The 15,717-nt window shown below is 36.6% G+C and overlaps 1 protein-coding gene across 4 annotated transcripts in view; it reads right to left on the bottom strand.

Moving 5' to 3' along the window:
- Positions 1 to 15,717, bottom strand: part of ANKRD31 (ankyrin repeat domain 31) — a 179,223-nt gene that overhangs the window by 99,203 nt on the left and 64,303 nt on the right. For all 4 annotated transcript variants that reach the window (XM_034959938.2, XM_055112315.1, XM_055112313.1 and 1 more), the window contains exon 11: positions 9,156 to 9,298. In XM_034959938.2, coding sequence (XP_034815829.2) covers positions 9,156 to 9,298 — 143 coding nt within the window. The remainder of the gene's footprint in view (positions 1 to 9,155; positions 9,299 to 15,717) is intronic.

The following is a 15,717-nucleotide window of genomic DNA, read 5'->3' as shown; positions in this document are numbered from 1 at the left end:
ATAATTATGGGAGATAATATGATTGTATATTTATTTTCCTTTATTCCCTTAACTGATTTAAAAAGCAATGGCATAAAACAATATGATATTGTATTATAAGGCCTATAACATTTATAAATGTAATATACTTGATAATAATACCACAAAAGAGGCAGATCAGAATAAAGCTGAATTGGAGTAAAACAATGATACCAGTTGGTAACTTGAATCTATAGGAAAACATGCACAGAACCAGAAATGTAAAATAGGAAGCTTAATAAAATAAACTCTATAAATAAATACTTGCTCTTCTTATCTCAGCTTCTTTAAGAGACATAAGACCATATAAAGTAATATTTGTAACAATATATTGTATTTATAAAATATACAAACATGCATAACAGTAATAGAACAAAAATAGGGAAAAATAATTTTGTTATACAGAAACAATGTTTCTATATCTCACTGGAAAAAGGTTAGCATAAGAATGAAGTCAGTTCTGATAACTTAAGAAGCCCTAGAGCATCCACTAAGAGCATAACTCAAAAATATACTAAAAAAATCATTAAAGGAATTAAATTGTTACACCAGAAAATATTCACTTAATGTAAATAAAAAAGCAGTATAGGTGGGAAAAACACAAAAAGATGAGATAGACTGAATACAAAAAGGGAAATGGCAGGTTTAAATCCAACCATATCAATAACAACATTAAATATGAATGGATTAAACAACCTAATCAAAAGGCAGAGATGGTAAGATGTGATTCTTTTTAAAAATATACTATCTGAGACATACATTGGATTCAAAGATAACAAACAAGATGAAAGTCAAAGGATGGAAAAAGACATACCATGCAAATGGCAAAAGAGACCTGGAGTGGTGGTCTGGTTTGGCTCTGTGTCCCCACTCAAATCTCATCTTGAATTGTAATACCATAATCCCCACATGTTGCGGGAGGGACGCAATGGGAGATAATTGAATCATGGGGGCGGTTTCTCTATGAACAGTGTTCTCATGGTAATGAATAAGTCTCATGATATCTGATGGCTTAATAAGGGGAAATCTATTTCTCTTGGTTCTCATTCTCTCTCTTGCTGCTGCCATGTAAGAAGTGCCTTTCCCCTTATGCCATGATTGTGAAGCCTCCCTAGCCACATGGAACTATAAGTCCATTAAACCTCTTTCTTCTGTAAATTGCCCAGTCTCGGGTATGTCTTTATCAGCAGTGTAAAAACAAACTAAAACAGTAAATTGGTACCAGTAGAGTGGGGTGCTGCTGAAAATGTGGAAGCAACTTTGGAACTGGCTAACAGGCAGAGGGTGGTACAGTTCAGAGGGCTCAGAAGAAGACAGAAAAAGGTGGGAAAGTTTGGAACTCCCTAGAGACTTGTTGAATGGCTTTGACCAAAATGCTGATAATGATGTGGACAATGAAATCCAGGCTGAAGTGGTCTCAGATGGAGATGAGGACCTTGTTGGTAACTGGAGCAAAGGTGACTCTTGTTATGTTTTAGCAAAGAGACTGGCAGCATTTTGCCCCTGCCCTAGAGATTTGTGGAACTTTGAACTTGAGAGAGATTATTTAGGGTGTCTGGTGGAAGAAATTTCTAAGCAGCAAAGCATTCAAGAGGTGACTTGTGTGCTGTTAAAGGCATTCAGTTTTATACAGGAAGCAGAGCATAAAACTTTGGAAAATTTGCAGCCTGACAAGGCAATAGAAAAGAAAATCCCATTTTCTGAGGAGAAATTCAAGTCAGCTGCAGAAACTTGCATAAGTAATAAACAGCTGAATGTTAATCCCCAAGACAATAGGGAATATGTCCCCAGGGCATGACAGAGATCTTCACAGCAGCCCCTCCCATCACAGGCCCAGAGGTCTAGGAGGAAAAAATGGTTTCATGGGCCCGGGCCAGGGCCAGGGTCCCGATGCTGTGTACAACCTAGGGACTTGGTGCCCTGTGTCCCAGCTGCTTCAGCCATGGCTGAAAGGGACCTATGTAGAGCTTGGGCTGTGGCTTCAGAGGGTTCAAGCCCCTAACCTTGGCAGCTTCCACATGGTGTTGAGCCTGCAAGCACACAGAAGTCAAGAATTGGGGTTTGGGAACCTCCGCCTAGATTTCAGAAGACGTATGGAAATACCTGGATGCTCAGGCAAAAGTTTGCTGCAAGGGCAGGGCCCTCATGGAGAACCTCTGCTAGGGCAGTGCTGAAGGGAAATGTGGGCTTGGAGCCCCCACAGAGAGTCCCTACTGGGGCACTACCTAGTGGAGCTGTGAGAAGAGGGCCACTGTCCTCCAGACCCCAGAATGGTAGATCCACTGACAGTTTGCACCATGTGCCTAGAAAAGCCAGAGATACTCAACACCAGCCCATGAAGGCAGCCAGGACAGAGACTGTACTCTGCAAAGCCACAAAGGCAGAGCTGCCCACGACCATGGAAACCCACCTCTAGTATCAGCATGACCTGGATATGAGACATGGAGTTAAAGGAGATCATTTTGGAGCCTTAAGATTTGACTGTCCCACTGGATTTCGGACTTGCATAGGGCCTGTAGCCCCTTCATTTTGGCCGATTTCTCTCATTTGGAATGGTTGTATTTACCCAATGCCTGTACCCCCATTGTATCTACAAGGTAACTAACTTGCTTTTGATTTTACAGGCTCATAGGTGGAAGGGACTTGTCTTGTCTCAGATGAGACTTCAGACTGTGGACTTCTGAGTTAATGCTGAAATGGGTTAAGACTTTGGTGGACTATTGGGAAGGCATCATTGGTCTTGAAATGTGAGGACATGAGATTTAGGAGGGGTCAGGGGTGGAATTACATGGTTTGGCTCCATGTCCCCAGCCAAATCTCCTCTTGAATTGTACTCCCATAATTCCCATGTGTTGTGGGAGGAACCTGGTGGGAGATAATTGAATCATGGGGGCAGTTTCTCCCATACTGTTCTCATGTTATGTTTTAATGAAAAATCTACTTAGATACCACAGCCCAGGTGCTAGGTATGCTCATTGCTATTGGATGTTATTGCTTTTAGGTATTTTCAGTGAAATATATCCTTTTAGAAAGGAAAAAAAAATCTTGAGTTCATACTGATATTTTCATTTCCAACTTCATTGTATAGATTTATGCTTAACTTTGGTTCTCCACCTACCCGTATGTCTTTTTTTAAGCTAAACATTTGTTTCTTGATACAGTAACTGAATTACCTATTTCTTTATCATCTAATATACTTACAATATTACTGTTAACAATGCCAGTATTACTATTAACAATGAAACTACTAACGATGTTTATTTTGGTAGTTCTTTTTGTTAGAGTATATTCCATTAGGGATGAAGAGAAAGAATACTGTCTTTTGAAGTACAAGTTTAATAGTCTTTATTTGAAATGCTTGGGACCAGCAGCATTTAGAATTTTGGATTTTGGAATATTTGCACTACCCTATGGGTATGATGCAGGCCTTTTTGACACTTTCAATAATATATTCATACCACAGAGCAGAAAATAAGCAAAAAACCCACAGTGAGTAATGCACATAGGTCTTGGCCCCATGTGGGGCAACGTGGGGAACCTGGTGTTGGTGTGTCTGGTCTGAACGTGTGCTATTTTATTACCCTTTGTGGATGTGCTTGCATGAAGGAATCTGGGCATGTCCAGAAAAGCTGAATTGCAGCTGAAGGGAGCTAAGAGGGTCTTTTTCTCTTAGGGTGACTGAATAAATTGTATGTTGTGTGCCAGTGTGTTGACTGCAATCATCATATGAAATCAGGTGTGAAATTTTTCACTCATGGCATCATGTCAACACTCAAAAAGTTTTGGATTTCTGATTTTTCGGTTAGGGATGCTCAACCTGGACTTGAAAGAATTTTATTCTCTATACTACTAACTTCTTATGTAAGAAAGTCAGCTGATTCTAGAGGGAGGAAAATACTTGAATCAATAGTATGATCAAAGGTGAAAAGCCATGGGCAAGCTTTAAGTAGAAGTGTATTTCCTTAAGGGGCCTACTGTTTAAGCTAAATAAGTGATGACTGTGATGCTAGCCACTTACTGAAATTTCTCTTCTTGTTCCAGTTAAGAACCCCTGGTGGCTTTAAAATATGTCTGTAAATTTAACTTTCCTGCCTCCAAAGGTAGAGCCTAATTTCCCTCCTCAAGAGTACAGGCTGGAGTTTTAGTGGCTTGCTTTTAACAAATAGTATATGGCAGAAATGACAGTATGTGACTTCTAAGGCTAGGTTAAAAAGTATTGTGGCTTCCTCCTTGTTCTCAATCTTGATTCATTAACCCTGGGGGATGCCAGTTGTCATACTGTGAGGACATTCAAGCAGCTCTATGGAGGGGTCCATGTGGCAATGAACATGGCTCCTGCCTGTAGCTATGTCAGTGAGCCACCTTAGAAACAGATCTTCCAGCCCCAAACTTTTTGTTGATTGTGTTCCCAGTCAACATCTTGACTACAACCTCATGAGAGACCCTTAGACAGAACCAACTCACCTATGCCACTCTGAAATTCCTGACTCACAGATACTGCAACATGATAAATGTTTATTATTATTTTAAGTTCTGTGGTAATTTGTTAGGTAGCAACAGATAACTAATACAGAACCTAAATGTAGGTTTAAAGTAGGTGGACACTCACTGAAAGTCATTTATTACTCTTTGGTGAGGAGAGAGCTTTTCAAAGGTAGAGAGTACATAAGCAGGCGTCAGAATTCCAAGTATAGGGCTACAGAGGAATTGGTAAGTGTAGATAGTTGGCGAAAGGACTGCCAAAGTATTAGTTACTGCCAAAGTAATGTATTCACTCCCTTGGGATCACCAACTGGATTTCCAGAAGAGTGAGGCTCTAGCTTCTGCCTTTTCCCTTCCTCCGTACCTTTTTCTCATGCTCCTTGATCCTGAATTTGACACAAAACCTCCAGAGATAAACACCACAGCTCTTATAGCAACCTCCTTATAAAACTATTTTTCCTGAAAGAAACCAATGCATTCTGTATTTTCTTTGCTGAACAAAATGTAAATATCCAGGCATAAATTCTTTATGTTTTGCTTGTATATGGCTTGTATATGAATTATAGATTTAATCGTATCTACCATTGCTTTCAATTTCCCTAGCTGGCCTTAAATTCCCAATGTAAAGCAGTTTGAAAGGTAGAATTTTTAGGTTGCTGTGTCTTAATAATTTTTAAGGGATTTGACTTATATTGTATTGTCCCTGTGATATGTATGGCATTTTTCTCTCCAAGACATTTTATAGCTTTTACAATTAGATTGTGTCCTTTGTTGTGATTCAATGTCTTATGCTTTCAGAGTTGTAATTTTTTGTACCCACTTCCATGGTATGGACCATGTGATCATAAAGGTTTAAAGTCCAAATATTCCAAAATCCAAAAAAAATTCAAAATCCTAAACACTGCTTGTCCCAAGCATTGCAAATAAAGAATATTCAACTTGTACTTCAAAAGACAGTATTCTGACTCTTCATCCCTAATAGCATATACTTTAAGAAAAAGAACTACCAAAATAAACATCATTAGTAGTTTCACTTTTAATAGTAATACTGGCATTGTTAGTAGTAATATTGTAAGCATATTAGATTATAAAGAAATAATTCAATTACTGTATTAAGAAACAAATGTTTAGCTTAAAAAAAGACATACGAGTAGGTAGAGAATGAAAGTTAAGCATAAATCTATGCTATGAAGTCTGAAATGAAAATATCAGCATAAACTCATGATTTTTTTTCCTTCTAAAAGGATATAGTTCACTGAAAACGCCTAAAAGCAATAACATCCAATAGCAATGAGCATACCTTGCATCCAGACTGTGGTCTCTAAGTAGATTTTCCATCAAAACATAACAATTTACAGAAAATATGTGAAGAAATAAGCTAAACAATACCACAAAGATAAAATGAGCCAAAACCAGAATTTGGGAAATTCTATAGGACAAATAAGCCACTTTTTTCAACAAATAGGAGACATAAAAATCCTAAAATATAGAAAGGACTGTTGTAGATTAAAACATATTTAAGATACATAACAAATACATATGATGTATGAAGCTTAATGTATTCTAATTCAAATTAAAACTTTCTATAAAAACACATATTTTAGATAACCTCAGAAATCTGAATATAGACTGGATGTTAAATGGTATAAAGAAACTTAACTTTTATTAGGTGAAATGATATTGCGAGTATGAAAAACTTTTTCTTATCTGTTAGAGGTTTGGGCTCAAGTATTTATGGGTAAAATAGTATTATGTCTGGGATTTCTTTAAAATACTCCAATAACAAAATCAGTTCATGTTCTAGCCAAACAGTCCAGAGTTCTACCACATAATATAATGTATAATCAATTTTCACAAGAGAGTTTACTGCAAGGCCAGGTGTGGCAGCTCCTGCCTGTAATCCCAGCACTTTGGGAGGCCTAGGCGGGCGGATCACTTGAGGCCAGGAGCTCGAGACCAGCTTGGTCAAACTGGTGAAACCCCATCTCTACTAAAAATACAAAAACTTAGCTGGGCATGGTGATACATGCCTGCAATCCCAGCTACTCAAGAGGCTGAGGTACAAGAAGCGCTTGAGCCCAGGAGGCAGAGGTGGCAGTGAACCGAGATCACGCCACTACACTCCAGCCTGGGTGATAGGGGGAAACTCTTGTCTAAAACAAAAACAAAAACAAAAAAGGGTTCACTGTAGACACACATAAAATGAATAATCACCATGTCTGAGGCCTATTGTTTCAATATATGTGAATCCCCAAATCAATGCCAACAAACCCCTTCATTTCAACATCCCATACACTCACAGATTATAGGATACTTCAAATAAAAACTTTGTTAAAGTTTTGATAGCTTATTTCAATGCCATTACCTTTACCTACTAACAAGGTAAACCTAATAAAAGAGAAATAAAGGTTAGTCTGGCATGACTTGTTCTTAGTGATGCCTATGATTCCCAAAGAGCACTACATTCTTGCCTATGTCTTCCAACCATATATTTAATAACTTTTTGCACATTTTCTAAGGAACAACATTGAGCTGATCATTTGTAATTCTCAAATTCTAACTTTTCCACTCTTTAAAAAATGTATTTATTAACAGTTTTATTAAGATGTAATTCACATGCCACACAGTCTACCGATTTAAAGAATATAATTCATTGTTTTTAGTATATTAAAAGGGTTGTATAACCCTCACCACAATCTAATTTTGGAACATTTTCATTCCCCCTAAAAGAAACCCTTTAACCATTAGTTGTCACTCACCATTCCCCACCCTCTAGACCCCCCATCTCTAATCTGTCTCTATAGATTTGACTATTACGGATATTTCAAATTAATGGAATGGTAAGATGTGGATTTTTTTTTTTTACTGTTTTTTCACTTTTAGAAAATAGGATATTATCTTTTAGTATCTCTCCCATAAAACAATTAAGACCTGTAAGATAATATATTCTAGTTCCTTCAACACTCCAGAATGCTTAAAGAAGCTCACACTCCCCAGGTAGTAGGACCAGCATTGGGTTCCCAAGGCTTCCCTGTTTGACATCTTTACTCCTGTGACACCAAAGGCGTTTCAGCAATCCAATACCCAGGGCCTAGGCCATTTCTCTGATCATCTTTGCCTGACATCACACCAACTACTGGTTTCAACTTTTAATTTTCATGACTCTTCTCTAGACTTCCACTCCTGTCTTGTCATTCTCTTCTCTCACCACTAGTCAGGATATGCCATGGTGCCAAGAGCATATGAACCACAGGCAGATTGGAGGATTGCAAGAGGGAATGCAGTAAGTGGGGAAACTGGATTCTGGGAATAGAGGCCTGTGTCTTTGGTTCCTTTAACATCATTGAAGGAACCAGAGATTATTTCATATATGCAAAGGCCAAATAGGAGACAGCCAATGCTAGACTGTGAGGCAGAAATGGATTGGAGCCAAGTTCGAAGTGGGGCAAAGGAACAAATAGGAAAGAAAAGAAGAAAAATTAAAATGCTCAGGGCTCACTTTACTCAAAGGAAGAAAAGACTCTTGATCAGTATAGGTCAGCTCTGGGAAGTGAGGGAGCAAATGGGCTATGGTGTTAGACAGAAGAAGTGCTTTGGCATGAGGTTTCTCTGCTTCTGACAGAGAAAGGATTCACACTGTCACATGTCCAAGCCTGCATTCTTCTGGCCATTAAACTGGATCCTGGGAAGAATTCTCTCCTCCTAGTCCTCTAAACTTTATGCAAAAATGACCACCCATCACCAAGATATACATTATCAAACAAGCAAACAAACAATGAAAAACAAACAACAAAAAAAACTGCCTAAACCCTTCTGAAGTACTGTTTCATACTATGAAGGAATATGCCCTGTCTATTCCCATGGCTCCCAGCAGCCTTCTCCGCCTCTGCCTGTGTTAGGCATTTCTTCTGTAAATAGGCAGAACAAATCTTCTTAATCCCAGATAGTTAATACCCTTTCCCATCCTAGAAGTTTTTAAACCCAGAGGCAAATTTCAATAACTGAAATGAATAACAAGATATCTTCAGCAAGTGCCTCAGCCTTGCAATGTTGTCCCAGGGCCAGAAAAAATGTGTAGTAAGCTAAAATAAATATGGTTTCTGAGATAAACCATGTATACTAGAATTCATAATCTTAATGTTACCATTTATTGCAGTTACTATTAACCAACTGGTATGCAATTATAGTAGTCTGATATTTTAACCTGCTGATACATCCTGGCTGATCATTAAGCTGAACTGATCAGAAACATTATCCTGCCTTAGGCCGATTATGAAAGTGACACCAGACTCCATAAAGCTGTAAACCTCCTATCAGGACTGGACATAACTGCGTAACACTCTATAAGAAGGAAACATTCTTCTAAACCCTATAAAGCACCATATTAAAGGAGTTTTAAAGGAAAACAAGTTGAAAAAAATACTATGTAACCAAAAAGCTCTATATGGTTATTAAAAGTAACATGTAAAATGACACCTATCATATTACACACAACAAACCCATCACACCGTAAAATTTCATTATAAATTCTAAGTATTCATTAGCAGAATGAAATTAAACTAAAATTTCTGTATGTTTTTCTATTGTGTGGTCCCAGAGATATTTAATATTTGCAAAATATAGTATTTGTTCTGCAAATAAAAGCATCACAGTACCTTATAATGTCCATTCATCACTGCATCATGTAGGGGAGTAATCTGGTATAATCCTTTGATATTTACATCTGCTCCACCTTTTAATAGTTCACTTGCTGTCCGATAAAATCCTCCTACACTAGCTTCATGAAGTGCTGTCCAACCTATCATACAAAAAGATACGGCATTTGTTTACATTTGGCATCTTAATAATGTTTTGTGCTTGCCCTTAAAAAACAACTTTGATTCTAAGTTGTTTCTTCAAAAATATTTTGATTATATGAGTCAAGATAGTATCACCTGAAAGCACACTGTATTATTTGGTAGGTTCAATAAACCTGAAGGACAAATCAAACTCCTACCCCTCAACTCTGCTGTGAAAAAATGTGAAAATAAACAAAATATTTGAAAGTAATCTTGACCTCTCCAAATAAATAGGCTGTGCAGGAGTCATTATCAACTCAAAGTGAATGCTGGTTGCAGGCTGCTTTTCTGCAGAGATGAGGGGAGAAAAGCTTTATTTCTAGTTCAAGGTACTTCCATTAAAGTATCCAGCTGGCTGGACTACGTATCACTCAGTTCAAAAGGATATATTCATTTTTTCTCCTTCTTTACAAAAAGCTATTTATAGTAGTTTAACAAACCACAAACTGCTCCAAGAAAACCAGTCATACAGGCAAATATTCTTTTTCTTTGTTGGCCAACGACAATGGTATAAGTTACAGATATTTATTAAATTCCAGTAAATCATATGACAGATGTAAGAAAACTTTAAAGTTGCACGTCAAAAGAGACTTTCACTAGCTCTTCTCAGAACACTCATCATAAAATAGGGATTACGAATCTCAGCTTATGTTTCTTAGTTTTTATGAGTATCACAGAATGTTTACCAGCATCCCTGGCCTCAACCCACCAGATGATAGTAGAAACGCCTATCCTAGTTCTAACAACTAAACATGTTTCCAGAAACTGCCAAAAGTACCCTGGGGAGGGGGTGGGAGCAAAAGCACTCCAGTTGAGAACCACTGCCTCAGGGAAGAAGTTTCTCCTATAGTATTATTACTGAGTTTTGAGGAAGAAATGAAGAGACCCCAAAATGGTAAATATACAGTTAACAAGGTTTTTTCCCTATAAATTTCCTTAAAATGAATATGGCTTGTTTAAAGCAAAAGTTATAAAATTTATGTCTGTAGATATATATGATAGCTATAGCACAACGGATATGGGGGAATAAATGGACTATATGTATTCAATGTCCTCATATTTCATATGAAGTATTATAATATTAATTCAAAGATAACTGTGAAACATTAGAGGTGTACACTTAATCCCTAGAGTAACTACGAAAAAATACTGCAAAGACAAAGAAAGAAACAAAATACAGATTAAGCACATAGAAAACAATTAGTAAAATGGCAGACCTAAATCTAACCATTTATGTTAAATGTAAATTGACTAATCACGCTAATTTTCAATTAAAAGGTAAGACTGTCAGAATGAATAAAAAAAGCAAAACTGTCTGCTGTTTACAAGAAACATAGTTTATTTTTGTTCCAACTTTTCTTTTAGGTTAAGGTTGTACATGTGCAGATTTTTTAAATGGGTAAATTGTGTGTCACTGAGGTTTGGTGTACAAATGATCCCATCACCCAGGTAGTGTGCATAGTACCCAATAGATAGTTTTTCAACCCATGCCCCACTCCCTTCCTCCTCCCATAAGTAGTCCCCAGTGTCTACTGTTCCCATCTTAAGAAACATGCTTTAAATATAAAGACACAGATAGGTTGAAAATAAAAGGATAGAAAAAGATACAGTAAAAGGATAGAAAAACATATAGTAAATAAGCAGGAAACATAAGAAGGCTAGATGTCTATATTAATATTATATATAGTAGAGTTCAAGATAAAGTATATTACCAAGCAATAAAGACAGACATTTCATGGTGATGAAAGAGTTAATTTATCACAAGACATGACAATCATAACTTTATGTATCTAACAACAGAGCTTCAAAATATAAGGAGCAAAAACTGCCAGAATCAAAGAAAGAAACAGACAATTCCACAATCACATTTATGAGGATTTTAACATCTCTCTAAAAAAAATGGATCAATGAGACATAAAATCAATAAAGATATAGAAGAGCTGAACAACATTATCAACACCTTTACCTAGCTGAAATTTATAAAACATTACATCCAACTAAAGAATAAACATTCAAGTGCACCTGGGATATTCAACAAAGGAGATAATATATTATGCAATAATCAATTTTCAATAAATGTAAAAAGGTCAAAATCATGTAAAATGTATCCTTTATGTTCTTTTTAGTCAAATTAGAAATCAATAACAGAAAGGTATCTAGAGAATCCCCAAACATTTTAAAATTAAACAACTTCTAATATAATCACTGGATCAAAGAAGAAAGCATATGAGAAATTAAAAATATTTCAAACTGAATTACAATGAAAATAAAACATATAAAAATCTGTGAGATGCAACAACTAAAGTAGTTCTTAGAGGTAAATTAAAGCTTTAAATGCTTATATTAGGCAAAAAGGTACAAAATCAGTGACCTCATTTTCTACCTTATTAAAGCTAAAAGAACAAAGAAAACAAAAATAAGTAGAAAGCAGAAAAAGAACAGAAATCAATAAAGTATAAAACAAATAACAAAGACAACTAAAAAAGCCATAAATCGATTCTTGAAAAAAATCAGTAAAATTGAATAATACAACTAAAAAAAACCCACAACTTACCAAAACAGACATAAGATGGAACAGAAAATCTGAATAGCCTATACCTATTAATGAATTTGTTATCAAAACTCTCCCACAAATAAAACTATAGGCCCAGATGGTTTCACTCCTAATTCTGTCAAACATTTAAGAAAGAAAAAAAAAAAACTTAAATGTTAGACAAATTCATTCAGAAAATAGAAAAGGTGAGAAGACTTCTTACCTTATGCGGCCGGCATAACCCTGATACCAAAACCAAAGGCATTATAAAAATATTATACACTGATAATTATAAATCTATAAAGATAGATTTTTTAAAATCCTTAACAAAATATTCGCAAATCTTGATCAAAAGGATCCAGAAAAAAGCATTATCCCCCTCAAAAAAATCACAGACAAAAGAATTATCTCTCTCCCAAAATTATAGGCCAATGTTACTCATGAACATAGATGCAAAAACCCTTATTATAGCAAATCGAATCCAGCCATATATAAAAAGAATGATACATCATGACCAGATACAGTTTATTCTAAGAATGTAAGGTTGGTTTAACATTTGAAAATCAATAAAGCTAATTCACCACAGTAGTGAAATAAGAGAGAAAAATTATATGGTCATATCAATAGATGTATGAGAAGTACATGAGAAAAGCTAGCATAAACTCTACTTAAAAACAAAAAAACTCTGTAAATTAAGAATAGGCTCCTTGATAGAGACACAAAAAAAACTTAAAAAAATCAATGAATCCAGGAGCTGGTTTTTTGAAAAGATCAACAAAATTGATACACCTCTAGCAAGACTGATAAAGAAGAAAAGAGAGATGAATCAAATAGATGCAATAAAAAATGATAAAGGGGATATCACCACCGATCCCACAGAAACACAAACTACCATCAGAGAATACTATAAACACCTCTACGCAAATCAACTAGAAAATCTAGAAGAAATGTATAAATTCCTCGACACATACACCCTCCCAAGACTAAACCAGGAAGAAGTTGAATCTCTGAATAGACCAATAACAGGCTCTGAAATTGAGGCAATAATTAATAGCCTACCAACCAAAAAAAGTCCAGGACCAGACAGATTCACAGCCGAATTCTACCAGAGGTACAAAGAGGAGCTGGTACCATTCCTTCTGAAACTATTCCAATCAACAGAAAAAAAGGGAATCTTCCCTAACTCATTTTATGAGGCCAGCATCATCCTGATACCAAAGCCTGGCAGAGACACAACAAAAAAAGAGTATTTTAGACCAATATCCCTGATGAACATTGATGCAAAAATCCTCAATAAAATACTGGCAAACCGAATCCAGCAGCACATCAAAAAGCTTATCCACCATGATCAAGTGTGCTTCATCCCTGGGATGCAAAGCTGGTTCAACATATGCAAATCAATAAATGTAATCCATCACATAAACAGAACCAATGACACAAACCCCATGATTATTTCAATAGATGAAGAAAAGGCCTTCAAAAAAATTCAACAGCCCTTCATGCTAAAAACTCTCAATAAACTAGGTATTGATGGGACGTATCTCAAAATAAGAGCGATTTATGACAAACCCACAGCCAATATCATACTGAATGGGCAAAAACTGGAAGCATTCCCTTTGTAAACCAGCACATGATAAGGATACCCTCTCTCAACTCCTATTCAACATAGTGTTGGAAATCCTGGCCAGGGCAATCAGGCAAGAGAAAGAAATAAAGAGGATTCAATTAGGAAAAGAGGAGGTCAAATTGTCCCTGTTGCAGATGACATCACTGTATATTTAGAAAACCCCATCGTCTCAGCCCAAAATCTCCTTAAGCTGATAAGCAACTTCAGCAAAGTCTCAGGATACAAAATCAATGTGCAAAAATCACAAGCATTCCTATACACCAATAACAGACAAACAGAGAGCCAAGTCACGAGTGAACTCCCATTCACAATTGCTACAAAGAGAATAAAATAGCTAGGAATCCAACTTACAAGGGATGTGAAGGACCTCTTCAAGGAGAACTATAAACCACTGCTCAATGAAATAAGAGGAGACAAACAAATGGAAGAACATTCCATGCTCATAGATACGATGAATCAATATGATGAAAATGGCCATACTGCCCAAGGTAATTTATAGATTGAATGCCAACCCCACCAAGCTATCAATGACTCTTAACAGAATTGGAAAAAACTACTTTAAAGTTCATATGGAACCAAAAAATAGCCTGCATAGCCAAGACAATCCTAAGCAAAAAAAACAAAGCTGGAGGCATCATGCTACCTGACTTCAAGCTATACTACAAGGTTACAGTAATCAAAACAGCATGGTACTGGTACCAAAACAGATATATAGACCCACAGAATAGAACAGAGACCTCAGAAATAACAGCACACATCTACCACCATCTGATCTTTGACAAACCTGACAAAAACAAGAAATGGGGAAACGATTCCCTATTTAGTAAATGGTGCTGGGAAAACTGGCTAGCCATATATAGAAAGCTGAAACTGGATCCCTTCCTTATACCTTATACAAAAATTAATTCAAGATGGATTAAAGACTTAAATGTTAGACCTAAAACCATAAAAACCCTAGAAGAAAACCTAGGCGATACCATTCAGGACATAGGCATTGGCAAAACTTCATGACGACAACACCAAAAGCAATGGCAACAAAAGCCAAAATAGACAAATGGATCTAATTAAACTAAAGAGCTTCTCCACAGGAAAAGAAACTACCATCAGAGTGAACAGTGAACAGGCAACCTACAGAATGGGAGAACATTTTTGCACTCTACCCATCTGACAAAGGGGTAATATCCAGAATCTACAAGGAACTTAAACAAATTTACAAGAAAAAACAACCCCAACAAAAAGTGGGTGAAGGATATGAACAGACACTTCTCAAAAGAAGATATTTATGCAGCCAACAGACACATGAAAAAATGCTCATCATCACTGATCATCAGAGAAATGCAAATCAAACCCACAAAGAGATATCATCTCATGCCAGTTAGAATGACAATCATTAAAAAGTCAGGAAACAACAGATGCTGGAGAGGATGTGGAGAAATAGGAACGCTTTTACACTGTTGGTGGGAGTGTAAATTAGTTCAACCATTTTGCAAGACAGTGTGGTGATTCCTCAAGGACCTAGAACTAGAAATACCATTTGACCCAGCCATCCCATTACTGGGTATATACCCAAAGGATTGTAAATCATGCTACTATAAAGACACATGCACATGTATGTTTATTGCGGCACTATTCACAATAGCAAAGACTTGGAACTAACCCAAATGCCCATCAGTGATAGATTGGATTAAGAAAATGTGGCACATATACACCATGGAATACTATGCAGCCATAAAAAAGGATGAGTTCATGTCCTTTGCAGGGACATGAATGAAGCTGGAAACCATCATTCTGAGCAAACTATCACAAGGACAGAAAACCAAACACCGCATGTTCTCACTCATAGGTGGGAATTGAACAATGAGAACACTTGAACACAGGGCAGGGAACATCACACACTGAGGCCTGTCAGGTCGGGCGGTTGCCTGGGGGAGGGATAGCATTAGGAGAAATACCTAATGTAAAGGACAAGTTAAAGGGTGCAGCACACCAACATGGCACATGTATACCTATGTAACAAACCTGCATGTTGTGCACATGTACCCTAGAGCTTAAAGTATATTAAAAAAAGAATAGACTCCTCAATCTGATAAAGAGCATCTATAAAAACCTATAGTTAAAATCATGTTTAATCGTGAAATATGCTGAAATATTGAAAGAGGCAAAACTAATATAGAGTGAAAAATATCAGAACAGTAGTGGCATCTTGAGAGTGAGGAATG

The sequence above is a fragment of the Pan paniscus genome, chromosome 4 (genome assembly GCF_029289425.2).
Source record: "Pan paniscus chromosome 4, NHGRI_mPanPan1-v2.0_pri, whole genome shotgun sequence".
In the NCBI taxonomy this organism is placed as follows: domain Eukaryota; kingdom Metazoa; phylum Chordata; class Mammalia; order Primates; family Hominidae; genus Pan; species Pan paniscus.
This window is presented reverse-complemented; position numbering and strand designations above follow the sequence as displayed.